Source organism: Vulpes lagopus, chromosome 8 (assembly GCF_018345385.1).
Source record: "Vulpes lagopus strain Blue_001 chromosome 8, ASM1834538v1, whole genome shotgun sequence".
Taxonomy (NCBI): Eukaryota; Metazoa; Chordata; class Mammalia; order Carnivora; family Canidae; genus Vulpes; species Vulpes lagopus.
This window is the reverse complement of record NC_054831.1, coordinates 45,722,668-45,749,232: the sequence shown is the minus strand read 5'-3', so window position 1 is coordinate 45,749,232 and position 26,565 is coordinate 45,722,668. Positions and strand designations below refer to the sequence as shown.

At 37.7% G+C, this 26,565-nt stretch overlaps 1 protein-coding gene across 8 annotated transcripts in view; it reads right to left on the bottom strand.

Moving 5' to 3' along the window:
• The window catches only part of NBEA (neurobeachin), a 664,605-nt gene extending 648,720 nt beyond the window's left edge, over window positions 1-15,885 (bottom strand). For all 8 annotated transcript variants that reach the window (XM_041767622.1, XM_041767623.1, XM_041767626.1 and 5 more), the window contains exon 1: window positions 15,426-15,885. In XM_041767622.1, the coding sequence (XP_041623556.1) occupies window positions 15,426-15,740 (315 nt within the window). In that variant the 5' untranslated portion in view covers window positions 15,741-15,885. The remainder of the gene's footprint in view (window positions 1-15,425) is intronic.
• Between the last annotated feature and the right edge of the window lie 10,680 nt (window positions 15,886-26,565).

Sequence of the window (26,565 nt, the reverse complement as noted above, 5' to 3'; positions counted from 1 at the left end):
ACATGGAAGACTCCTAACTCTGGGAAATGAACTAAGGGTGGTGGAAGGGGAGGAGGGCGGGGCGTGGAGGTGACTGGGTGGCGGGCACTGAGGGGGGGCACTTGATGGGATGAGCACTGGGTGTTATTCTGTATGTTGGCAAATTGAACACCAATAAAAAATAAATTTATTATTACAAAAAAAAGTACTAGAAATAGAAGTCAATGCCATCAGTTAAATTTTATCTATTCAGCTTAAGTTTCTCTTCTCAGGTACCATACACTCAAAATAAGTTTCCTCTATCCTCTGCCTATATGAATCTTTCCTTATTTTTTTAAAGATTTTATTTTTTTTAATAATTTCCATTCTCAATGTGGGGCTCGAACTCACAATCACAAGATCAAGAGTCACATGTTCTAGAACTAAGCCATCCAGGCACCCTATTCCTTTATTTTTATACATTATTCATCTAGCATTTATTGAATGCCTACTATGTGTACATAATTATTACACAACAGTATAACAAATATTATATCTTTCAACAGTTGACAGGAAAAAGGTATACCCTTCTATGTTAAAGAGTCAACTTATCAGAAGTCTGGATGAGTACAAAAAAGTTACCGACATATACAGAACTCCTGAAATAATTCACTGAATTGGACTTTAATAAATGTTAATCTCCTGAGTACACCTGAGAAGGGAAAAAAAATGTGAACATTCATGGATTAAAACAGAGGGATTTCAATAAGAAGAAATAAGGTTGACCTAACTATAGATTGTAGTTAACATTGACAAAGCCATGGAAAGAAACACTCCCTAATGATCTGAGTCCTTATGTAAGCTATGCCTTCTTTGTAGAAAGCTTTTCCATTCTTCCCTTTTTCATCTTTGAAAATAGCTGCTTGTCCTTTAAGATCCAGTTCAAAAGTCACCTAACAATGTGACCTTCCTAGAATCCTTCAGGAAAAGTTAGTGGATCCACTGTCTCTATGGCATTTTATTTAAATCTTTGTAATATCCCTATTTACCATTGTAATTTATTTGCTTATTCTTCTATTTCCTGTGCTGAAACTTCAGTTAATTGAAGGGAGGGACTATGCAATTCTTTTTTATATGCCCAATGAGTATCTTTACTCTGGCAATAGAACACTAGGTTAGGATTACTCAGTAATTTCTTTAATCATTACTTTAAATATCCTGAGCCAAGGGGGAGGGGGGGAGGCAACAACAACAACAACAAAAAAAAAACCGAACAAAACAAAACAAAACAACATCATCTCTTCATATAATGCATGCTTCTGTTTGAAATGAGCTGGGGCAAAGTGGAACTGTAGGCAATAAGATAAAATGAAAAACAGCACTGAACTAAGAGTCAGGGAATCTAGTTGTTAAGTCCTACTCTGTTTAAAACCGCAGAATCTTAACCTATCTGGTTCTCTTTCCTTGCCTAGGCAAGTGATAGAATCAGGCTACTTCACCAGATCTGAAGACTCTATAATCCTTTTCAAATTTAAACTTTATTTTAAACATAAACCATGAATATATACACCTAAATATCTTTAGCTTTCCCCACACACACCGAGAAAAATAAAAACTGAAATGTTAAAAAAGAGGCAAACATAGAAATCAGGAGAATCACAAAAGCCTGCAAAGACAAAATTTATACCCAAGTCAAAAGTGACCAAAATAAGCAAACTATATCACATGTGAAAAAATTCTCATTCCAAAAACAAGTTCAATAAGCAGCACAAAATTCCAGATTCTACAATAAGTACTCATGATACCAAGGTGAATAACACAATATTCTGATCTCAAGGGATTCAGAGGCTCTAGAGTAGTTTGAATATTTAAGCAAATCTTTAAAATAGAATGTGCAAGTGCTGAATCTGAAGAATGTACAAAATGATATGGGAGAGCACAAGATGGCAGGAAGAGCTTTTAGGGAAAGATCAAAGAAGGTATGGCCTATGGAAGGGATGAGAATTAAATCTTGAAACACAAGTAAGTGTTCTTTAGACAAAGGTGGAAGAATAAGATGACTTGAGAAATGCAATAATTATTTAGCAAGTAACAGTCAATACAGTATAATAAAAGAAACAATTTTCCAGGGATTACTCATATCTCATACGATTTTTAAACTAATTTAAATAATTTACATTCAAGGACTTTGAAAGGGTAATCAAGTTATACAGATCAAGTACAAATCAAGTAAGATAATTTTATGACCTTTTATAATAAAATACTGCTTATATAACTGAAGCTAACACTTCTAAGATACTACTAGACTTAGTTTAACTCAGAAAGACAACTATTTTATTTCATTGAAGATTTTACATTTATCAAGATGATAAAATGAGATAATACACATCATATGCTTAACATACTGCTTCAGTAAGTGCAAGCTGCTATCACTGTCATCATCATCATTAAAGGCTTCTGTATATTTTAAAGAGCAATGAACCTGAAAATGGAACATCCAGCTTTGAGTCTCATTTCTGCAACTACGGTTTTTGCAAACTTGAACAAGCCACTTAACTTCAGCTGTCGTTTACTTATTATACTAAAGTAAAATCCCAATTACTTCAAAGGGGCTGGGAGAGGATATTAAAAACATTAAGGTATGAAACCAAACCCAATCTATTAAATGCCAATTCCCTCCCCATAAGTAAAAATTTTTAAGGTAACAGTAAAAATATGTATATGCCATCTTTAAATCAGCTGCAGGTTATTTCTCTAAGAAAAATGAAGGTATTTGCTAAAGACAAATATATCTAGACATTTACACTTCCATAAAATTTGCCATTTATCAATGTTTGCTTTACTTTCCTAAACCGAGAGAGGAATTACAATTACAAACTGGAAATTATGTTACGTAGGCTCTAGAATAACTCCTTCTATAACTCATTTGTTCTACCCAAACAAACAATATACGTGAGGGTTCATTTAATTAATACTAATATGTAAATCTACTTTTTCTACATAAAATAAATATATTAATGCATGCTATTACTCTGGTTCAAGGTAATATCCAAAGTACCAACATTTAGCCTAAGAAAAGGTAAACAATTCAAAATTAGTTACCATTTATAATACTGTATAACCAATTATTCCCCAAAACTCAAAAATAAATAGTTCACAATATAGTTTTGCTAAAATCACTTCTGTATACAAATCCATCAAATTGTCTTGCATTCATTTTGATTTCCTGTAGATAGCTAGGCCTGAGTCATCCAAGGGCAGCATTCCCTACAACAACACCAACTCACTGAGGTTGGCTGGACCCTCCCTTCCAACATCATCTCTTCATATAATGCTGGCCTTTAGAATAATTTCTAAGTAGCTTCACTTTGTTTAATAATATAAAAGACTGTAGCTTTTGAATCTGAAGGCATGAGTCCCAACTCTGCTGCCCTTGGGATACCCACCATAGCCTTATCTAACTACTTCACATTTCCTGCAGCCTTAGTTTCCACATCTGTAGAGAAGGAATGGTATCTGAACAAGAAGTTATTCTGAGGACTAGTTAACACAGTACAATTTTACAAGTGTATTTTAAACAGTTAAGAGCTATTAATATTTTCCCAAAAAACTGATCACAAAATAGTTTTTAATCCTCTAACTTGCCCCTTAGACTTATTACTCAAGTAGTCTCCTAAATATTTAAGCTAATACTCCCAAAGGGAGGAATTATTTACTAGGATCACCATTTGTATCCTACTATATATCTGTATGCAAAATTCAGCCATGGGAGGGAAGGAAGAGATAGAAGTGATCCCAGGCAAAGAAACTTGTGTTGCTTCATGTCTGTTCCTTCCCCAGTTTTCCATCTTCCTTATACAAAACTAGGTAATTAGGAAAAACTACCTCAGGTACTACTAAAGACTATGCATAATGCCAGAGAACAGACCTCCTGTGATTCACCAGGAAAGCCTGATCTATGAGTACCTGAGACCCCTTCTCTGACAGATTCACAGGGCTCAGGAACTCCAAACTAAAAGAGAATAGCTCGGTTTTATTTAGATCATTATCTTTTCTCTATGATCACATTATCCTCAGATTCAAGATAAGAATAAAGGTAACAATGGTAAGCCTTAAATAAACTGTGTATCAAATGCTTTACATATATTATTTCATTTAATCTGCCCAACAACCTTGAGTTAAATATCCCCTTTTACATATAAGGAAGCTGAGGCATATAAAGTTTTAATGGCTATATGATATCATAATGTGGATGTAAAATAATTTATTTAACCTTAACCTTTTTCTATCGTTGAACATTTATGTTGTTGCCAATTTCTTAATGTCATAAAATTACATTTATTGCTCATACTTGTCCACAGGTAATTCTTCCTTAGTCTAAAGAACTAAGGATTAATAACAAGAATCTCTTGAAATCTCTTAAGACATATGTTAAAATGTCATTCAGAACAGCTGTTAACATTTTACATGCCCTACAACATCATTCAAGATTACTTTAGTGGGGCCCCTGGGTTGACTCTGTAGGTTAAGCATCTGCTTTCAGCCAAGGTCATGATTTCAGGATCCTGGGATCGAGCCCCTGCCCTCGACCCCATCATCAGACTCCCTACTTAGCAAGGACTCTGCTTCTCCCTCTCCCTCTGCCCCTCCTCCAGCTCATGCCCACCTATGCACACACGTTTTCTATTAAAAAATCTAAAAAAAAAAAAAAAAAAAAAATTAGCATGCCTAGGAAACAATGGTAATTTTCTCTTTATCATTTGTTTTCCATTGTGTATCACTATTATGTTGTTGGTGAAAATAAATTTCTGTATTAGTTAGCAATATATATTTCTTCTTGAAATAGAGCAATTCCATTGGCAAGTTAATATTTTTCTTACGACTTGTCCTGTAATACCTAACACCTAAGGGTTTTGTTTTGTTTTGTTTTTTTTAATTTAATTTAGAATACTGGTCAGGAATCACTGGGGTGCAATGGATAGAAACCCAACTCAAAGTAGCTTAAAAAATAAAACAGGAAATATATTTGCTTATTAATACATTGAAAAGTCTGGAGATATGTTGAGCCCGAATGGTTTCAAAGATGTCATCCGTAATCTCTCTTGGTTCTAAGTGCCTCTGTGATAGGTCCATTCTCAAGTACACTCTGCTTCATGGTAACAGACTGCCAGTCTATATTTGACTTATATTCTAAACGTCATATCCACTCCAATGGTATCCTTCTCTTCCTCTGACAAATGAAAGAAGTTACCAAGCTACTCAGATGTGCAGCTACATTTTTAACCAAAAGTTGTTACTGATGAGCCAGGTCCAGATTCTGTTTCTGATTCAGGAAAGCTGAAAGGAATCCAGGGAAACTCCAAACCACATAAACAGAGTCAAGAAGGGATGACTCCTCAAAGGAGTGTTAAAAAATCTAGAACTGTTAAGCAGCAGAAAGAATGGATGTTATGCAGCCAAAACCAATAGAAAACTGTAATATTCTAGCCCCTTACACCTTATACAGTCACTTCCTTCTTATATACATAATTTTTAATACCCATGTTTAACAATGTTACTACCTTAGCCACAATTTAAAAAAAAAGGTACTCATCACTTTAAGGGGATGCAGGGTGAGGAGGAGGTAAGGAATAGACAAAGACAACTCAAGTTACTGCATCAAGCTACAAGTCTAATAAATAAAATCTTTGTGCTATGAATTGATCAGATCCAAATGTGCGTTCTTTTTGGTGGTATGTCATTATCTGACAACATATAGCTATATAACAAATTTATCTCCCTGATACTTAACATAGGATGATAAAAGAACAAAAATAATAATTCCTACTTAGAAGAGTGGCAAAGGTAAACCATGGTCCTTAATTTGAAGCACAGAACATACACTACCGGTTAGAGTAGCAAGAATTTCTTATCCCAGCAATGAAGTTCCTTGTTCAGCCAGTTCAGATGTATTCATTTCTCCTAGATGAGAAGACCTCATTTGTCCATCTACCCTTATGGCCTTATTTTCTGTCCAGCAGCTACACTGCTTTAGCAGCCTACTTCCTCCTACCTAAGCTTAGAACTGCCTTAGAAGGAAAAGAACACAAGTCTTCATTTACCAGACTTACAGTCACTTAAAGAAGTAGTTTTCCTAAAATCATAATAACCTTTTGATCAATTAACTTCAGTCAACTGGTTGAATTAGCATCAAAGCCAGAATCTTGTCAAGGTACAGTTTACCAATCTTTTCCCTGAATAGTCAGGGGAATATTGAAAAAAGAAAACCAGAGCAGAGCCAGGGGCATCACAATGCTGGATTTCAAGTTATACTACAAAGCTGTAATCATCAAGACAGTGTGGTACTAGCACAAAAACAGACACATAGATCAATGGAACAGAATAGAGAACCCAGAAATGTGCCCTCAACTCTATGGTCAACTAATATTTGACAAAGCAGGAAAGACTGTCCACTGGAAAAAAGATAGTCTCCTCAATAAACGGTGCTGGGAAAATTCTGTCATGTGCAGAAGAATGAAACTAGACCATTCTCTTACACCAGACACAAAGATAAACTCAAAATGGTGGAAAGATCTAAATGTGAAACAAGAATCCATCAAAATCCTAGAGGAGAACACAGGCAACACCCTTTTTGAACTTGGCCACAGCAACTTCTTGCAAGATACATCTATGAAGGCAAGGGAAACAAAAGCAAAAATGAACTATTGGAACTTAATCAAGATAAAAAGCTTCTGCACAGCAAAAGAAAGAGTCAACAAAAACTACAAGACAACCTACAGAGTGGGAGAAGATATTTGCAAATGACATATCAGATAAAGTGCTGGTATCCAAGATGTATAAAGAACTTATTAAACTCAACAACAAAGAAACAAACAATCCAATCATGAAATGGGCAAAAGACATGAAAAGAAATTTCACCAAAGAGGACATACACATGGCCAACAAGCACATGAGAAAATGCTCCGCATCACTTGCCATCAGGGAAATACAAATCAAAACCACAATGAGATACCACCTCACACCAGTGGGAATGGGGAAAATTAACAAGGCAGGAAACCACAAATGTTGGAGAGGATGTGGAGAAAGGGGAACCCTCCTGCACTGTTGGTGGGAATGTGAACTGGTACAGCCACTCTGGAAAACTGTGTGGAGGTTCCTCAAAGAGTTAAAAATAGACCTGCCCTACGACCCAGCAATTGCACTGCTGGGGATTTACCACAAAGATACAGATGCAGTGAAACGCTGGGACACCTGCACCCCAATGTTTACAGCAGCAATGTCTACCATAGCTACATTGTGGAAGGAGCCTCAGTGTCCACTGAAAGATGAATGGATAAAGAAGATGTGGTTTATGTATACAATGGAATATTACTCAGCCATCAGAAAGGATGAATAACCATCATTTGCTTCAACATGGATGGAACTGGAGGGTATTATGCAGAGTGAAGTAAGTCAATCGGAGAAGGGCAAACATTATATGGTTTCACTCATACGGGGAATATAAAAAATAGTGAAAGGGATTATAGGAGAAAGGAGAGAAAATGAGTGGGAAAAATCAGAGACGGTGACAGACCATGAGAGACTCTTAACTCTGGGAAACAAACAAGGGGTAGGAAGGGGATGTGGGCAGGGGGATGGGGTGACTAGGTGACAGGCACTGAGGGGGGCACTTGATGGGATGAGCACTGGGTGTTATACTATATGTTGGCAAATCAAACTCCAATAAAAAATATACCAAAAAAAAAACCAAAAAAAAAAGGTTTCCAACTTCTAAAAATTTCCTAACAATATTCAGTCTCCCAACAATAGACTTTCATGGCAGTCATTCCCTTCACCCTCAGCTTAGTGATTTTCCTTGAAGCAATTTGAAACAATAACCTGGGTGAGGAGGCACAGGCTATACTGTTACTCATTCCCTGGAAGCGCTCTCTTTTAAAGCTCTTTAGTAACTGGATTGTTACTTTGGTCAGGAAGCTGAGAGTATAATGCATGAGGTGGGGATCCCTGGGTGGCGCAGCGGTTTGGCGCCTGCCTTTGGCCCAGGGCGCGATCCTGGAGACCCGGGACTGAATCCCATGTCGGGCTCCAGGTGCATGGAGCCTGCTTCTCCTTCTGCCTATGTCTCTGCCTCTCTCTCTGTGTGTGTGTGTGACTATCATAAATAAATAAAAATTTAAAAAAAAAATGCATGAGGTGCTTGAGAGAAGCTTATAAAACAGAATTTTATGTGACTCTAATTTAACCTCTTGCCTTTCCTCTTACCAAGTTTAGCATGGGGTTAAAAAAAAAAAAAAAGCCTTTTCAACCTTCAAAGTTCTTGATACTCTGATTCTCTGCTATGCAGAAAAGGCCACTCTTACTTGGCAAGACAGTATTTTCTCTCTCTGCTTTCAAGGACACCCGCCTGTACCAAAGCTAGTTGCCCTCTTATGAAACATTATCAATGAAGGCCACAAAAAGTGGCCAAAACACTACAATATCACTAAAGTTACCACCTCAGTAATTCCATAGGCAAAGATAACACAGGTGACAATTTAAAACAGGTGTTCTGTAATTCCTTAAAAGTAACTTCTGGGGGAAAGCAAAGTCCTCATTGCCTTATACTCCATTTCAATGTTTAAGGTCTGTTACTTACAACATCCATTTCCTAAAGTCTATGCTAGTAAGGATTCTTTCCATTTACAAGTGACAAAGTTCCAATTTAAAATGACTTTAAGCTAAAATAACAATAAATTTTAAAAGAGAGAATTTAATGGTTAGAAGATAATTACAGGGAACTCCAGGGGCTCAAGAATGTTATTTCTGTCTCTCTTGGCTCAGTCAGTTAAGCATCCATAACTTGTGATTTCACCTCAGGTCATGACCTTGGGAGATCATGGGATCAAGTCCAGCTTTGAGCCCAGCATTGGGCTCTACGCTCAACAGGAAGTCTGCTCCAGGTTCTCTTTCTCCCTCTGTCCCTACCCCTCTTCATGCAAATGCTCACGCTCACAGTCTGTAAAATAAATAAATCTTAAATATATATATATATATATATATGTATATAATATTTCTCTCTCTCTTCATACTTAGTCAAATTCTAATATAGGCACTTCAATATAGCTATAGGATGAATCTACCAGTTCAGCATCCCCTATAGAGTTTCAGCACAAGTCCTATGACTGACCCTGTGACTCCTTTTGAGTTAAAATGTTCATCCCTGCACCAATCATAGTGATTCTAGCCATGCCTGGGTAAATATGTCCAACCCACCTAAACAGCTGAACCAAAAGTGGTGGATAAGTGGTTCCTCAAAGGCAACTGCAATATCTTTACCAAAAAGGGAAATATGTATGCTAGACAGACAAAAACAAGAGATGTCCACTACTCCTGGTAATATGACATATTGGAACACTTTTTAATTTCTACTCAAAGCACCATATGCATTCCTTGCTAATAATAACATAATCTTTGTCATGTGCTTATATATTTGACATACACATAGGATTATTGTAAGGAAAAGTCTTATCAGAGTCTTACTTCTCCTAATATTCCAGTTTAAAATAACATTTGTATGTGTAGTAAGGCCTATATAATGCATACATATTCTCAACACGCTTTTCTAGTCATAGAACTAGACAATACATTAAATGAGTCTCATTTATTTCAGGATCTTGGGTCTGGACCTTACTGTTGATCATAATTTCAGAAACTGGTCCTCTACTTCCTAATAATAGGGTCATGCCTACTCAAAATTCATTTAACTTACCCAAGAGCCAAAAACATAAAAAATGAATATGAATCCTCAAATTCTGATATTAGATCCTAATAAACCCATTTTAAGTTGAAAACATCAAAAGTCAAAAATGCATTAAACATCTAAATTCCGAACATCATTGCTTGGCCTAGCCCATCTTAAAAATGCTGAGAATGCTTATATTAACCTACAATTGGGTAAGTCATCTAACTCAAAGCCTATTTTATAATAAAATGTTGACTATCTCCTGCAATTTATTGAATACTGTACTGAAAGTACAGAAAAACAGAATAGCTGTATAGGTACAGAATGGCTGTCAGCGTATCAGTTGTTCAACATCATGATCCAGTGGGCTAACTGGGAGATATGACTTGCTGCCTAGCATCACAAGAGAGAATCATACTGTGTATCACTAGCCCAGGAAAAGATCAAAATTCTAAGTATGGTTTTTAATAAGTGTGTATTACTTTTGCACCACTGTAAAGTCAAAAAATCATAAGCTGAATTCGGTTAAGTCAGGGACTGTATGTATGCATAAAATAGCCTCTTGCCCTCATGGGGTTCACAGCATAGGAGGGGCAACACATATAAATAATAAATAAATAGATAGATAGATAGATAGATAGATAGATAGATAACAATACTGGACATATAAATAAATAAATAACAATACTGGAGAGTGATAGGTGTGTCTTTTTATTAGGAGATACTGGTTTTCCCACTAATCAAAAGTAGAGTGTTCCTATGAAACTTTTCATAAGCCAAAATGGCATAAAGCAAAGGGTATCTCCCACTCTCCAGAAGTTGGCAATATGCTATTTCGCTTTTACAAAAGACCTATTACAGCTACAGTAATGGCTTTTTCTGTAAAAGCAAAAATCTTCTTCAGATTTCTTTTGGCTAACAAAAATAGGTAGTAATGTAGATCTTTCGTAAAAATTAAATGGCAAAACACCAACTTTTGAAAAGATACCTGTAAGCTGACAATGCACAAAATATGAAAAGTACAAGCAAGAAATTAGAAACCTATGAGACTGATGCAAAATATTTAAAATAAACAGTCAAAATGTAGATGGCTGAATTTTATGATACAGTAGTACATCAGTGATCCAAAATGGGGACTGAATCTGTTAGGACCACACTGTGTTTACAGAAAGCATGGCAAAGAGAGAACCTTAAGATACATTTATTTAACAGCACAGTATTTGCCAAAAACTGACTAGCAGTATATGAAATACTCAGAGTTAATATACCTTGTTCATAACCTGGCTATAGAATATTTGCTCCTTACTGTCTTTTTTTATTCAAGTATATTAACGTAACAGTGTCACATTAGTTTCAGGTGTTCAATATAATGATTCAACAATTCTATACATTTCTCAGTGCTCATCAAGACTGCTTTAGTGTCATTACATGACTAAATTAATCTTTCTGTGGAAAACCTCAGAAATCTAGATAGTGCAACTTCCAAAGTTTACAAATTCATTCTTAATTTAACTTTCAATATCCAACAGCAAAAATAAAATATAATTCAAGTTAATATGAAAGACTTACATGACAACATAAGTTAAAATGCAGAAAATCATCTTTAAATATAAGTAAATGCGGTTCTGTTAATATTAAGGACTTTCCTGATGCAACTGCCTGTTTTTAAAATAAATTTAGTTCAGATGCAAAACATACCTTTTGTTTGCGAAATTCTAAGTATCTTTAAAGTGAAAATGATTCTGATTATCAAGCTACAAATGAAAAACTCTAAGAAAAGTTACTGTCACATTCAAGTATGAGAGAATCACTTATAAATTCCATTTTAACAAAAATACTATAACCCATATGCCCGGCAGTAGAGGAAATTTGCTCACAAATCCCAGGAAAAGCATCTTGTATTGCTTTCAATACAATATGCCATTCACACGTTAAAAAATGAAATGATCAGAGGAAATATTTTCTACAAGTAAAGATAACTGACATTGCACTGTAATTTGCAAATAAAAATTTACAAATTAAATGCTATAGAATTATACTACCCAAGACAGCTATTCAAACCTGGTGTGAATTCTTCCATTAAGTAAATATCTGTCCTCTGTTTTATCTTTTCTAAAACTATATTTACATTAAAATCTTTGATAAAAAGAAACTTTTATGTTATAAACAAACAACACATGATACTTACATAGCATTTACTTTAAGGACAGAAAAATCTTATATAAACATATGTTAAGGGCGTTTACAAAGGAAGCACTGGATTAAGCAGTATGCCTATTTTCTAACTGAAACAGGCAACCAAATGCCTTATCTACAGTTAGTCTCTCTTATACCACCTCATTAAATAATTCTTCCTAAAAGGATGCCTGGGTGGCTCAGAGGTTGAGCATCTGTCTTTGGCTCAGGGTGTGATCCCAGAGTTCGGGAATCGAGTCCCACATCAGGCTCTCTGCATGGAGCCTGTTTCTCCTCCCTCTTCCTATGTCTCTGCCTCTCTCTGTCTCTCATGAATTAATAAATAAAATCTTTAAAAAAAAAATTCTTCCTAAAGCCAAAGTTTGTTGATGATCAGCTTCTCTCACAGCTACACTGCAAAATTCTTGACAGTATACTCTCATTGTAACACTATTTACAAATTAATTTACTCATCTTCCTGTTGCTATAGTAAGTGCTATATTTTAATGCTTCAAGTTAAAAGTATCATTATACAAAGATATATCCATCTACAATAGAAATTATTCATTCTATTTATCATTGCATTGATGATTCTTCCACAAGTTCACAATCCACCTGAGTAATGGAAATAAATAGCTCTACCTTTGGCAAACAAAAAGCAGAAAAATTACAGCCATGGCTGTGTAGAGTCCTATATTTCACTGCATGCTTAAACTTTACTCAGCAAAACTTTTAATTCTTTGGGCAAGGTTAGAGAGAAATAGCACCTGAAAACCAAGTATTAGTATTCTCATACAGAGATAAAGAACGTACAAGAAAAACAGAAAAATATTTGGCAAAGGTGACTGAGACTGTTTAACGTAGAAACTGTTTTGTTTTCAAGTTTCATTAGTTCCTCTCCCTTCTCTTCTCTCCCCCTCCGTTCACTATTTCCACCTACTTTTTAAATTTAATGTTTTAAATTAAGATTGAAAATTGTAAAAAAAAAAAAAAGAAAACTCATTTTAGAGATAATATTAGAGGCTTCCAAATTCTAGCCAGTCACTGAGTTCCCTAAATGGATTGTACTGATTTATCTTTTAAGTAAATAGAATTAAGTTTTGATAATTATTTTTTAAATGCCTAGGATTTCCAAATATTTCAGCATCAGCTTAAATTTTCACATAACATTTCTATCATGAGTATATTAGAAAGATAAATCTCTAAACCTACGGTTCAAGAAATATTACCCTTCAAGTGATCAATTTGTATTCCGAAATCAATATAATTAACCTAACAGTAAATAGCTCCTTTTGTCATATATTCTTTTCTCCAAAACTTTCCATTTAAAGACCTATTGCATTCTTTAAATACGTACAAAGATATTTTAAACCTAACCTTTTTTATTCCAAAATCAATGCAGTTACAAGGTTTTATGTGGATTTGGGATGTAACCTTTCAGTATTACCTTATTTCTGATTACTCTAATTAAGCTTAACAGTAAAGTTAGTCTCTAACATAATGTTTGCATACTGAGACTTCACGCCAGATTTTCATTGCACTGAGGGAGAGTTAAATTTCTTTTCTATATCAAAAGAAGTATTTCGCTTCCTTTCTTAACCTACTGTATATCTATAGAACCCCATCTGTTAGGACTGATCTGGCATACATCAGTAGTGCTGCAGAGTCCAAACTGGTTACACATTCAAATCAGTTTCCAGCTTGGGAGAGCTCTATTGCCTCTTATCGTGTTAAAATGTATTTGTATGCTAAGTAAGCATACAAATACGTATTAAAATAACCTAATATCACATCATCTAAAGTAAAAATGGTATTGGTTAGGCGAAAGCTGGAAAACTTTAAATGTGTTCTTTCGAATTTACAGAAATACAGTACCTGCTAACATACTACTGTATTTTGATATTTCATCTTGTTTATTTTAAGAAAAGGCAAGTACTGACCTTCTACTTGCTGCTGGTTAAAATCAAAACTATCAAGAAACACTATTTCTGGTATTGTTTTGAAAAGAATTAGGTTATATTGAGGTGACATTTCCCCAAACTTGCAATGACTTTTATAGTGATTTATTTTAAGAGTACACAGAGTTAGAAAGAGGTGTATTCTATTTAAATAGTAATAAATATAACAAAGCAAAGACACATTCTCCTATCTCTGACTTGAGGTACTAGCAAAAAAAGAAAAAAAAAACCCAGCTTTAACTTTTCTGTGAATTTAAGAGGTTCATAATAAGCCATAGACATTAATCCATATCTCAGGACACCACTGCTGTAGCTGCAGCTTTCTTTCAGTTTTCCAGTAAATCAAATAAAAATAATTGCTTGGCTGAAAAATCAGACTATTATAAAATCTCCCTGTAAGCATATTTTTTTATATTTCTGTGACTCCACACCAAATACAACAATCAATAGACTGGTCTTGATTTAAGCCTGGTCTTCCAAAACCCTGCCTTAACAGTATGTCAAAGACTAGATATTGCAGAGGAAACTGTTTTAAAATCTTTGCTGCAGCAAAAAACTGCATTTGCAAAACACTAAAAATGAACTACTCTTAATTATCCGCAGTTTATGATTCTCCTCTATTTCTTCTCATTCCTTCCCCTGACATCTTGAACACTCCTCAGCCTCTCTGTATATAGCGCAAAACATTAAGTCATACACAGTTCTGCAGTAACTCTTTCTTCTCATGAAAGAAACCCAAACCTACGGCTGCGTTTAACACCTTCCCTCCAGCCTTTATCCACATGCCAGGCTCTCAGAAGGCAACGTAGAAAACCAACCTGTATGATTCGGTGCCCTCACATCTCGGGTGCACAAAAAACAAAAAGCCAACAACAACAAAAAGACTAGGAGGTCAGCATATTCAGGGCAATATTACAAGGGAAGAAGCCTGCCTAAGAGGAGACGGGGCGAGGGGGTGGGGGGCGGGGTGGGGGTGGGATGGGGATGGGGATGGGGATGGGGATGGAGCCACAACACTCTCCATCACGGCCCTCTGGATATATTTAAAGGCAGATGCAAAACTGCATCATTTTTCTCATGCAAAAACATCACACCCCAGCTGCTCAAGTTAGAGCTAATGCGCTTCTCCCATTTCAGTAGCACGGGGGAATTTAGGCTCCAGGGGCAAGGCTTCCATCCTCGGAGAGCGACACCACAGACAATTAAGAGTGTACAAGAAAGAACCCCCAGAGAGAAGGAGGCCTCCTCTTCCCCCTAACGAAACTCTCACGCCGACCCAAGACCTGCAGGGCAAGGAATGATTTCTACTCCCAGCCGGGAGAAGTGAGAATAAGGGTGTTAAGTTGGGCGCTGCGCTCAGGTGGCAGGAGAGGACCCGAGAGGCGCAGGGAGGTGGCGCGGCGACGGCTGCGCGCAGGCAGGTCACCCGCTGGGCAGGCACTACCCGCCGGACGCTCGGTGCTCCCGGGGCCGCGCGGCGAGGGCGACCCCGGGGTGGGGGCGCGGGCGCGGGCGCGGGCGCGGGTGCGTGGGAGCGAGAGGCTGGGGAGCACGGCGATGGGGGCCGGGGGCCGGGGGCCGGGGGCAGACGGGGAGCACGCCTCTTCCCTTACCAGGTTGAGCACCGTCTCCACGATGTCCCTGTTGCTGACCTCTCCGACCTGTATGAGTCCAATCAACACTGCGAATTTCATCCGGATGTTGCGGATCGGCACCGAAGGGTTAATCATCCCCGCGGGCAGCACCACCGAGCCGGAGCCGGAGCCGGAGCCGGACGCCCCCCTCAGCTCGCCCATCCCGCCGCCCCCGCCGGCCCCGCCGCCCCCGCCCCCGCCGCCGCCCCCGCCGCCGCCCCCGGCCCCGACGGCTATGAGCCCCACGGGCTGCGGCTCGAGCCCCGGGCCCGGGCCCGGCTTCTCGCTCGCCATGTGACCCCCTTCTGGGGAGAAGGCAAGAGCAGAGGCGCTGCCTCCGCCGGTTCCGTTACACCTGCCTCGGCCCCCGCCCCCCGGCCGTCGCCTCGGAGCCCGAGCATCCACCAGCGCCGCGGCGCCGGGCCCGCTCCCGCCTGCGCGTCAGCCCGGCCCGCTCCGGCGCCCTCCCCCGCAGAGGCGGCGGGTTATTCCCAGGCTTATTCCCGGCGGTGGCTGCGCCGCAAACCGCTGCCCGCCCGGCTCGCGGCAGTGCCCGCCCAGCAGCTGTGGCGGTGCCGGTGCCGGTGCCGGTGCCGGTGCCGGTGCCGGTGCCGCCGCCGCCGCCTCGCTCTCCCCCTCCCGGTCCGTCCGGCCCGGCCCGCCCCCCGCGGAGGTGCGGCCGACGCTCCGAAAAGCCCTGGGGCGCGAGCTCTGGCCACGACGCTGGCGGGTGCTGGAGCTCGGGCTGCGGCCGACGCTCCTGACGCTGCCGCCGCCGCCGCCACGGGCGCCCCTGTTGTTGTGAAGCCCCGACGCCGCCGCTCACTCCGCCATGTTGCCGCCCCCTGCCTGCGGTAGCGGCCGCCGCGCCTGCGCACAGCCGCCGGGGGCGGAGCCCCGCCGCACCCCCTCTTCTGCCCTGCCCTCCACCCCGTCCCTCCCCCAACCACCCAGAACGGAGAGACAGGTGAGCAGGTGCAGGGGACCGCTGCCAGGCCCTGGGGCGGGCTGGTAGAGGCGGGGCGCGCAGCGGCTCCTCGCGCTTTCCCCCTCGAGGGTGGACTCCCCCTGTGGGGAAGGACGCAGGGAGCGTGGCTTGCCTTCGCCGCCTCCTCCTGCTTCCCTCAATATCCTTTTGCTCGGAGGAGGTTCATCGCCTTCGTCTTCATCATTGCGCCCGGCAGCTGCCACGGCCAGTGCCACAAGCCTTGGAAGGTAGGGAGTGGCAGACGACCTCTTTCCGCCCCTCGTGGCCCTCCTGGCCGTGCGGCCGCCCGCCCCGCCCCCCTCCGCACACGCACCCCCAAGCCCCCAATTCCCCAAGTAAGAAGGGGCTGGCAAAGCAGAAACAGACGCGCCGGCCGTGGAGCAAGATCCTGCCTTGTCGGGGAAGGACACAGATGGAATGTAATGGGTCTTTTTCTACAGCCATGAAAGGGGCTGACACCTGCACTCGCAGGCGCGACTTAAAATAGAACTTGTCAAACGGTGACCCGCTCTGGGCGCAGCGCTGAACCACAAGCAGCTCTGAGCTCACCCACCAGCCTAAAAAGGCTGCACTGACTGACACTAGGGGGTAGTTCGGAGGGAGCTACAAATCCCACATTTCAAAAATCCCTTGCGATCTTCAGGTATGAGGCCAACTAATGATGCTTCCCTTCTCCTTAGTCATGTGCAGTTCAAAGACTTTTGAAATTATCTAAGAATATAGGGAATCTTCATGGCCACCTTTAATCTTGAAAAAAGTAGATCGCTCTATCTGCATAAATATCAAAGCAAAAATATTACTGCTTAAGAAAATGAAAATGTGTATAGTAATCTGGCTGCTAGATTACTAAACAAGCAGGACTGCTGTTTTCTCCTTTGAAATGAAGGATGTACTTTTTGTAATATTTCATGAAGTGTGCCCTTTTCAATAAAGATTTATTACAAGCCACCAGAAATACTCTGTATCTTGAGGTACATTCAAGTTGTACATTCTACTTGTCATCTTGTCAAGATGACATTCTACTTGTCATCTCAAATAAAAAAGAGTCAATATACAAATCTATCATAACTTGTTTTGTGATTATTCACATTTAATTGGACTAGCTAGTCAAGTTATCTGTCAGGATACTGGAACATGGTAAAGTTCTAAAATAGTATAGGTTATGTGTAATGAAGCTCTTCAAAACCAGCACTTAAGATTAGTTTTTAATTGTGCATGAATTTGGTTAAACTTGCACTGAATTGATTGAATTATTAAGCAAAAAAAAAAAATCCTTTGGAAAGAAGTGATAATTGCTATGTCCATTTATATTAAATAACAATTGAATTACAAAATGTTATAATGATTGAAACTGTAGGGAAAGCTTATAACACCAATAACTTTTAATAGTCTGACTTAGATATGCTCTAAAAATCCTGTGACACATAGCATTTGTGCTATAAATGCCGGTAGCATTTATGGTGTTATTTATTTTTGTGAGCACCATTTTCATTTGTAAATCTAAAATAATATATCTTGAATATGTAAATCCAGATGGGAAGATCATCACACTAGCTTTCTTTCACCTTGCTGTGTGTAAAAATGGCACCAGGTTGTACCTCTTGCTGTTTTTAGATGTCTTGCACGAGTGCTTTGAGAGACAGTGACAGCCTCAACTTTCTATTTCCTTTCCCAATGAATAGCTTAACATCATTTTAATATCTCCACTTTAATTTTCCCTGTTTTGCTTCTTAAGCACTATGTGTGGCCCTTTGGTTTTGTTTTTCTTGTTTGCTCATTTATATTTGTTCATTTTCCTTTAGCAGAGATAGGGAGTGGGTAAAAAGAGTATTACTTTTTCAAAGTAAGAAAACCCAGCTTCTGTTGCAGACTTAATTCAATATTAGAAATATTTAAAAGAGCTTACCAATTAAAGAGCATTCTCCAGTACACTGTCAGGTCCTTGAAGACAGTGTGATACTATGGAAAGTGCACAGTCTTTGGAATCATCCTCACAACTTACTACCTGTGCAGCCTACTCAATTCATTGAGCGAAGCCTCCTCATTCACTAACAGGAATGAGAATACCTATCCCATAGGAAAGGGAGAATTCAGTGAAATTACTTGAACTCAGCAGCCAGCACATCGTAAATGTGTCCTCATATCCTTAGTATACAGGCACAATATGTGTTGAATGACCTGTAAACATGTGTAAAACCAAGTACAACTACATACAAGTCTTTATAATTGCACAGTTATATGTTTTCAATACTAACCCCAAAAGCATAAAGTTTAGAAAAGACAGCAGGTTAGTTTTCTTTTAGCCTACAAAGCCTATTTCCCTATAAATGTACAAATAGATTAGTGTTTGCATTAGCAATATTCTGAAATAAAAGATCGGTACATAATAGAAGCTACCTAAAATGCTCATATTTTTAAATCTCCAGATTTAAAATGTTTTACGTGGTGAATATTAGTTTTGTATACATTTTTGTTTTAATATATGCATGCCTGCCCCTACTTCCAAAGGACATTTTTCAGTGATAAGAAGCCCATGAATCTGAGGGTTTTTTAAAAAGATTTTATTTATTTATTCATGAGAGACACACAGAGAGAGAGACAGAGAGAGAGGCAGAGACACAGGCAGAGGAAGAAGCAGGCTCCCTGCAGGGAGCCCGATATGGGACTTGATCCCAGGACCCCGGGATCACAACCTGAGCCAAAGGCAGACTCTGAACCACTGAGCCACCCAAGCGCCCCATGAATCTGAGTTTTAAGAAGCAATATTTTTTTTTATTTTAATTCCAGTATAGTTAACATTACATTGTTAGACTAGTTTCGGGTGTACACTGTAGTGATTTGATATTGTAAATGATGTATCAAGAAGCAATATTGCATAGTGATTTTGAACACATGCCCCAGGTTTAGTAGATCCTGAGTTTGGATTCCAGTTCCTGCAGCCACTTATCTGTGTGATCTTGGGCAAATGACCTCCTCAAAGCCATAGTTTATCCTACCCAGAGTTGAGATTCATAGGATTAAAGGATGAGAAGAGTTTAAACTATTAAACTAATATATTTAATGTACTAATGTAGTAGCAAGCGTCAATAAATATGTTTTTGTTCATTGGCTGTGAAAAAACACAATGTTGTAGTTATTTCTGTGTCTTTAGCACCTAACATGGCTGACTTATAATTTACATTGAATAGATGTGTTCAAAAATGAATAAATAAAAAATAGCAATTCTCCAGGCTAAATATCCCGATTCCCTTGACTTGTTCTTTAAAGAAAAGGTTTCTAGTTATCCTCTAAATTTTATCTGAAAAGTATATAGTAGGTTTAGATCAGTACAAAACAGAGGGTAACTCTTACCCAAAACTCAGCCTTTAGAAATATAACTCCTGTTAATGTAACCCCATATCTTCATTTTGGTTTGGTTCTAGGTTTTATGGCAACATAATGCTAATGATTCCTGTTTGGCACATAGTAAGTTCTTAAATAATTTCAATTCCATTATCCTCTCATGTTAAAATTCTTATCAACTGAAATATCAAGATTTTTTTTTCATTTTTATTATTTTGTTTTGTTTATAGACATGCTGCTGCTAAAAAGCAACACAAACCCTACATATAGATTTTGAAATATAAAGTGCAGAATTGTACATACATATTCAGATTTAGTTTAATTCCATTTTTATCTAGTCAATTTTTCTATTTAATTTTCTATTTAAATTTAATTTGCTGGGAATTTCTTAATCCTATTTATATCATGCAAAAATTTGTCTTATTATTAGATTGTCAGCATACTTGAGCACAATTCTTCTATGTCTTCAACCAAATATTTGATTGAATAGGATAAAAACAGCTCTATATTCACTAGATACATTGATTGAAATCACCTTACATTTTTCAAACCATAGTCCTCAACCCATTAGTGAGCCATGAAATAGATATAGTAGGTTGCAACCAGGAGTTTAATGAAACAGAATGGAAAATATCAAAATGCATCTATTATTTTAATTGTTTACACACATGTATACATATTTATGTACATGTGAGCTTACTAGGTAATCATGTAAAATGTATCTTTTACTGTAAACATAACCAAAAAGTTTGAAAATCACTGATTTAAGTTGTTTTTAAGCACCTGTTTGGCATAATCCTTCAACTATTAAACAGCTACCTTCCTGTGCTAACAACTAGCTCATGTTTCTCTAACTTGTGCAGAAGAATATCATGAGAGAACTCGACAACTGGCTAAAGTCTGGATACGCTGTCTCTGTGGGCAAAATTAAAGTAAATACTATAGAGGGATGTGAATTGTTACCGTTTTTTCCAATAACTACAACATAAACAAGAAAATGTGCTTAATATTATGACATGACTTACTGCTCCCTTTTGTAATGAATGAACCATTCTATAATCTCACCTGCAGGGAATATTAAGCTACCTGCTGTGATTATTTAAGATTTATCTCCTCTTTCTCCCCTTTGGCACTTTAATCTGTGGCCCTTCCCCAAGACTTCTCAAAGACCCCTGAGAATTGTTCAACATGATCTAGTTTTCAGATTCTTTCAGGATCAATAATTATAATTTGTCCTGCCTTAGGAACTTGAAATCATTTAGACTAGCTCAGTGCCTTTTTACAATTTCTTTTTTTTTTAATGTGTCTATATATTTTTTTAATTTTTTTTATTTATTTATGATAGTCACATAGAGAGAGAGAGAGGCAGAGACACAGGCAGAGGGAGAAGCAGGCTCCATGCACCGGGAGCCTGACGTGGGATTCGATCCCGGGTCTCCAGGATCGCGCCCTGGGCCAAAGGCAGGCGCCAAACCGCTGCGCCACCCAGGGATCCCGCTGCGCCACCCAGGGATCCCCCTTTTTACAATTTCTTCACCAAATCTTAATTTCACTTTCCTCTAGCTATGTAGTTCTACCTTTTTCACCCCACTACTTTTTCTCCTGAACAGAAAACACAGGCACAAAATAGAAATTCAGTATTTGTTAACAAATTTGACCCAGATTTATAATGGCTAAAATGTTGATGCTTACTAGCCAACACATATTTGAGGGCTTGTACTGTGTACAAGAAAGTAGACCCACCAAAATGAATTATTTCAAATTGTCCATTTAATTAGTAAGTCAATACATTAAAAGTATCAAATGAGTGCTACAGAAATAACAGGTACTCTTGAATTTCGAAGGATGTAGACATCATGCAAACAGCATACCGCATATGTATACCCTCAAATATCCACATAAACATACATACAAATTCACACCCACACACATGTTCACCATCAGATTAGTCATACTTCTGCCCCTTCTTCCTCAGCAACATGCCCAGCATGTATCTCATTCTTTTCATTCTCAGTGAGATCCTGCTCACTTCATAACTGCTCTTGTCTCCACTCTCATTCTTCGCCAGTCCACCCTGTCCACAGTAATTTTCCTAAGACTCCACCCTGGTGGAAGAAGTAGTGTGGTCAGAATTTTTAACTTATTAATCATAATAACTTCTACGTGCATACATGTCATCTGCTCAAAAAAATCACCCATAATTCTCTTTACCTAATAAATGAAGCCGAGAGTCCATATCTTAGTACCCAATGCCCTCCATTCTTAAGCTTACTTTCTAGTTTACTTCATTCTGCTCTGGAAAAAAACCATACAGCAATAACTCTTAACATTTTTAATTATTTTTCATGAAAAAGAACCATAGTCTCCTGGACTCCTACCTGAGAGATTTATTAATTTAAAATCCATCGAGAAAAATACAGTATTGAAAAGCTATTTTCAATAAAATAATGCTATTCAAATAATGTTTACGTTTTAAAAATCACAAGATTTTTATATATTTGAATGCAAACACACACACGGTGTTGTGGGTTGAATTGTGTCCCCCCCTAAATAATATGTTCAAGTCCTGCCCTGTGTACCTGGGAATGTGACCTTGTTTGGAAGTAAGGCCTTTGTAGATACTATCAAATTCAGATGAGGTTCTACTGGAGTTAGGTAGGCCCTTCAAATATGACTGGTATTCTTATAAAAAAAAAAAAGGGGGGGAAAGAGATACACAGCTGACTAGGCACACAGAAGGATGATGATGGGAAAACAGGCATAGGAAAGAAGCCATGTAAAGACAGAGGCAGAGATTGAAGTTACACTGCCCTGATCCTAGGAAATCTAAAGATTGCTGGCAACCACAAGAAGCCAGGAAAAGGCAAGGAAGGACTTTTTAAAAAGTGATATATACTTGGCATACTATGTTATATTTGTTTCAGATGTACAACATAGCGATTTGACAATTTTATACATTACTCTGCTACCATAATATAGTCATCATCTGTCACCATACAACATTATTACAATATTATTGGCTTTATTTCCTATGCTGTCCTTTTCATTTTCATGACTTACCTATTTTATAACTGGAAGTTTGAATCTCTTAGTCTCCTTCACCTATTTCACCCATTCCCCATATACCTTCCCTCTGACAACCCCAGTTTGTTCTCTGTACTTAAGTCTGTTGGTTTTGTTTTGTTTGTTCCTTTGTTTTGCTTTTTAGATTCCACATATAAGTAAAATCAATGATATTTGTCTTTCTCTGATATGGGAAACAGTATGGAGATTCCTCAAAAACTTAAAAATAGAAAAATCATATGATCTAATAATTCTACTACTATTTACCCAAAGAAAACAACATACTAATTCAAAAAGACATATGCACCCCTATGTTTATTGCAACATTATTTACAAAGCCAAGATATGGAAGCAATCCAAGTGTTCATCAATATATGAAGGATAAAGAAAGTATGATATCTGTCTATCCAATGGTATATTACTCAAACATAAAAAAGAATGAAATCTTGCTATTTGTGACACCATGAATGGACCTAAAGGGTATTATGCTAAATGAAATAAGTCAGACAGAGAAAGGAAATATTCTTTTCTAGAGCCTTCAGAAAAACATGGCCATGTTGATACCTTGATTTTGAACTTCTAGATTCCAAAACTGTGAGAGAATTAATTTCTATTGTTTTAAGCCACCTAGTCTATGGCATTTTGTTACAGCAGCCCTACAAAACTAATGAACATATATGCAAGATAAATGTGTTTGCATTTTGTATTTGTATTTGTCCATAAACAATACCTGATGTATATAAGCATTCATGGATCACTTTCAGTAATTCTGAGGTCCCCAGGTAGGGAAATAATGCTTTAACCAAACTGAATCACTATATTCCCAATTAATACATTATGCTTTCCTATTTTGGTACCTTCCTCATGTTCTTCCTTCTATCTATAGCACTGTCCTCCTTACCCATCCTATTGAAATTCCTTACAGCCTAAATGCCACCTTCATGAATACATTCAAAATGCCACCTAGGTGAAAGGGATCTGAAATTGGTACCCATTTCCAGCATTAAAAAAAAAAACAGATTCTGACTTCTTTTTTTTAAAGATTTTATTTATTTATTCATGAGAAACACAGAGAGAGAGAGAGGCAGAGACACAGGCAGAGGGAGAAGCAGGCTCCATGCAGGAAGCCCGATGCAGGACTCCATCCCAGGACTCCAGGATCACGCCCTGAGCCAAAGGCAGACACTGAACCGCTGAGCCATCCAGGTGTCCCAGATTCTAACTTTTTTGTTGTTTTCAGGTAGTATAGTTGATAAATTTTCACCTAAATAGTTTCCATCTTCTCTATCATTTTCCAAAAGTAAGAAATTCACAGGAATATATATATATATATGTATATATATATAAAATCATATATAATCCTATAATCCCTACAATTCCTTCACTGAAAATTTTTTTAAAAGAATATATGTAATTATTTTCACACTAATAAACATTGAAAGTATGTTAAAGATGGAGTTTATGGTTGATTGTTGTCAGCCATTATAGCTATCATAGACTGTTCATCTACTATCTGCATGCACTTTTACATGTACTAGTACTAATCCTTACTACAGTCCTGCAAGTAGAATCTCATCGTTCTCATTTTTCAAATGAGGAAACTAATATGAAGAGATTGTGAGTTGGGCAAAGTCATACTTTAAGTGACAAAATTGGGATTTGATCCCCCCAGGTATAGCTGGCTAAAGCCTCAGGTGTATTCAATATCCTACATGTTCTGCATTGGGACCTGGACTGAGGCCATTAGTTCATTTCTACCAAATTTACAAGAAGAAAGATAATGAGATTGGCGAAGTTTATTTTAAAAGAACAAAGTCATCTCGTTTTTGCATGTTTTGTGGAAAGCTACCCACCAAAAGATCATCTCTAGAGTCCATCTGATTTTATAGCTCTATGTCTATGAAGGTTTAAAAAAAAACTCCACTAGCCTTTCTGTTTCCTGGGAATCACTTTAATTCTAGACAAAAATTACATGGGATAAATAAATAGTTTTTTAATTATATTCATTAAGATTAACCTAAACTTAATTTTATAGTTCCATTAATATATCACTCCTTATTATGCTTTTCTGGCAAAGGATTTGTTACGTGTCTCACTATTAATCTCCTAGTCCCTATTGAAAGTATTATCATTATATGTCTATCTAATTGTAACAAAAAGCATATACTCTGGGTACAAGCAGGAAATGAATGCTATGAGGAAATGTCCAAGAGTCCTTTGGAATAGTTATCTTCTTAATAGAATTTCTTCTAAGTGATAGAATTTTTAGCAAACTTTAAACCAATCAGAAGAACGGTGTATAGAATCAATTTCAGCCCAGTACTAGTGCATGAAATTTTGGATTACAGCCTTTCTGTATTGGTGCCATCAGCTATGGATTAACCAGTGGAAGAATGGCTTGAAACAACTACCTCATTCATCAATTAGCAAGTAGTACATCAAGACAATCTGAGATTTATGCTTTGATTTCCTGAGGCTTTAATTTATCTCTTTTCACTTCTTCCTGAGAGTTTAATCTTATACAATTTGAGATATACATTGTATATAGCCTCTTTATTGTTAGTGTGAAAACAATTCTTAAATCGCATAATCATACGGTTGAAGGATATCTTAAGTGATCCAGATGCTTAATCACATTTAGCATTTGAGTATCTGTTAAATATGCATGAGTGTGTATATTAAACTTTATTTCTGTTTGGCTAATCTGCACTCATGAGAAGTAGATGGAATGTCATTTGCTGGCCATAGCTTTATCGCTAGTATTTTGGTTTATATTAAAATAGACTCAGCCTTATTTATTTTGCAGTAGCAAGAAAACATAATAGCATGTTTCAGGACTAGTCACATTCAGCAAGCACATTAAGGTCATGGCCACATGATTTGCCCTCATAATTCATATCATAGTGTTTTCTTTCATGAGCACAACAGAAAGCTCACATGGTTACCTTATAAAATACAGCATTTCTCCCAAAAATAGTTTATTGTTTTACCATTTCCACCCTAATTCCAAATAATCCTTTGCAGTATGGGATAGTGGCTAAAGGGATGGTTTTGGAATCAGATAGATTAGGTTCAAATCCAGACAAATTGCCTCTGAACCTATTTTTGCACCTGTAAAATAAGTGTCACATAGATATTGCCTGGAAGATTTAAAGAGATAAAGCATATAAAACATTGAAAGCAATGTTTGTAATAAGTACTCCACAGATGATAGAAGTTCTGCTTCTATATTAATACGAAAAGATTTAGTAGAATTCTGTGAGTTTTCAGATTATATAGTTAAGTACACTAAAATCCACTTGTATCTTTTTATCCATTGACCTGACCTCCCTTTCTTCAAAGAGCAAATATGACAGCAGTATCTTCTTCAGTTTTTTAAATAAATAACTATGTATATACATACACACATACACAGAAAGACATACATATAATAAATATACTATATTTGTTTACTTCATAAGGCTCTTAACAATTTACTTTTTATCTCAAACTTAAGTCTTTGATCTTTGTTAAGAACACAAAACCAAATTAACTATATATTTTTTCTTTGTTTTTCACCGGGCATAACAAGAGAAGACATACTATGAAATAGGAACTTTCTCTGAGACCTTATAAAAGTAAGAAAGCCAAAAGAATAAGCAAATAATAACAAAATAATCCTTTATAATTTACTAAGCTACAGAAGTAAACAGTTAACCAAAATGCACCAGAGTTTTTTTTTTTTTG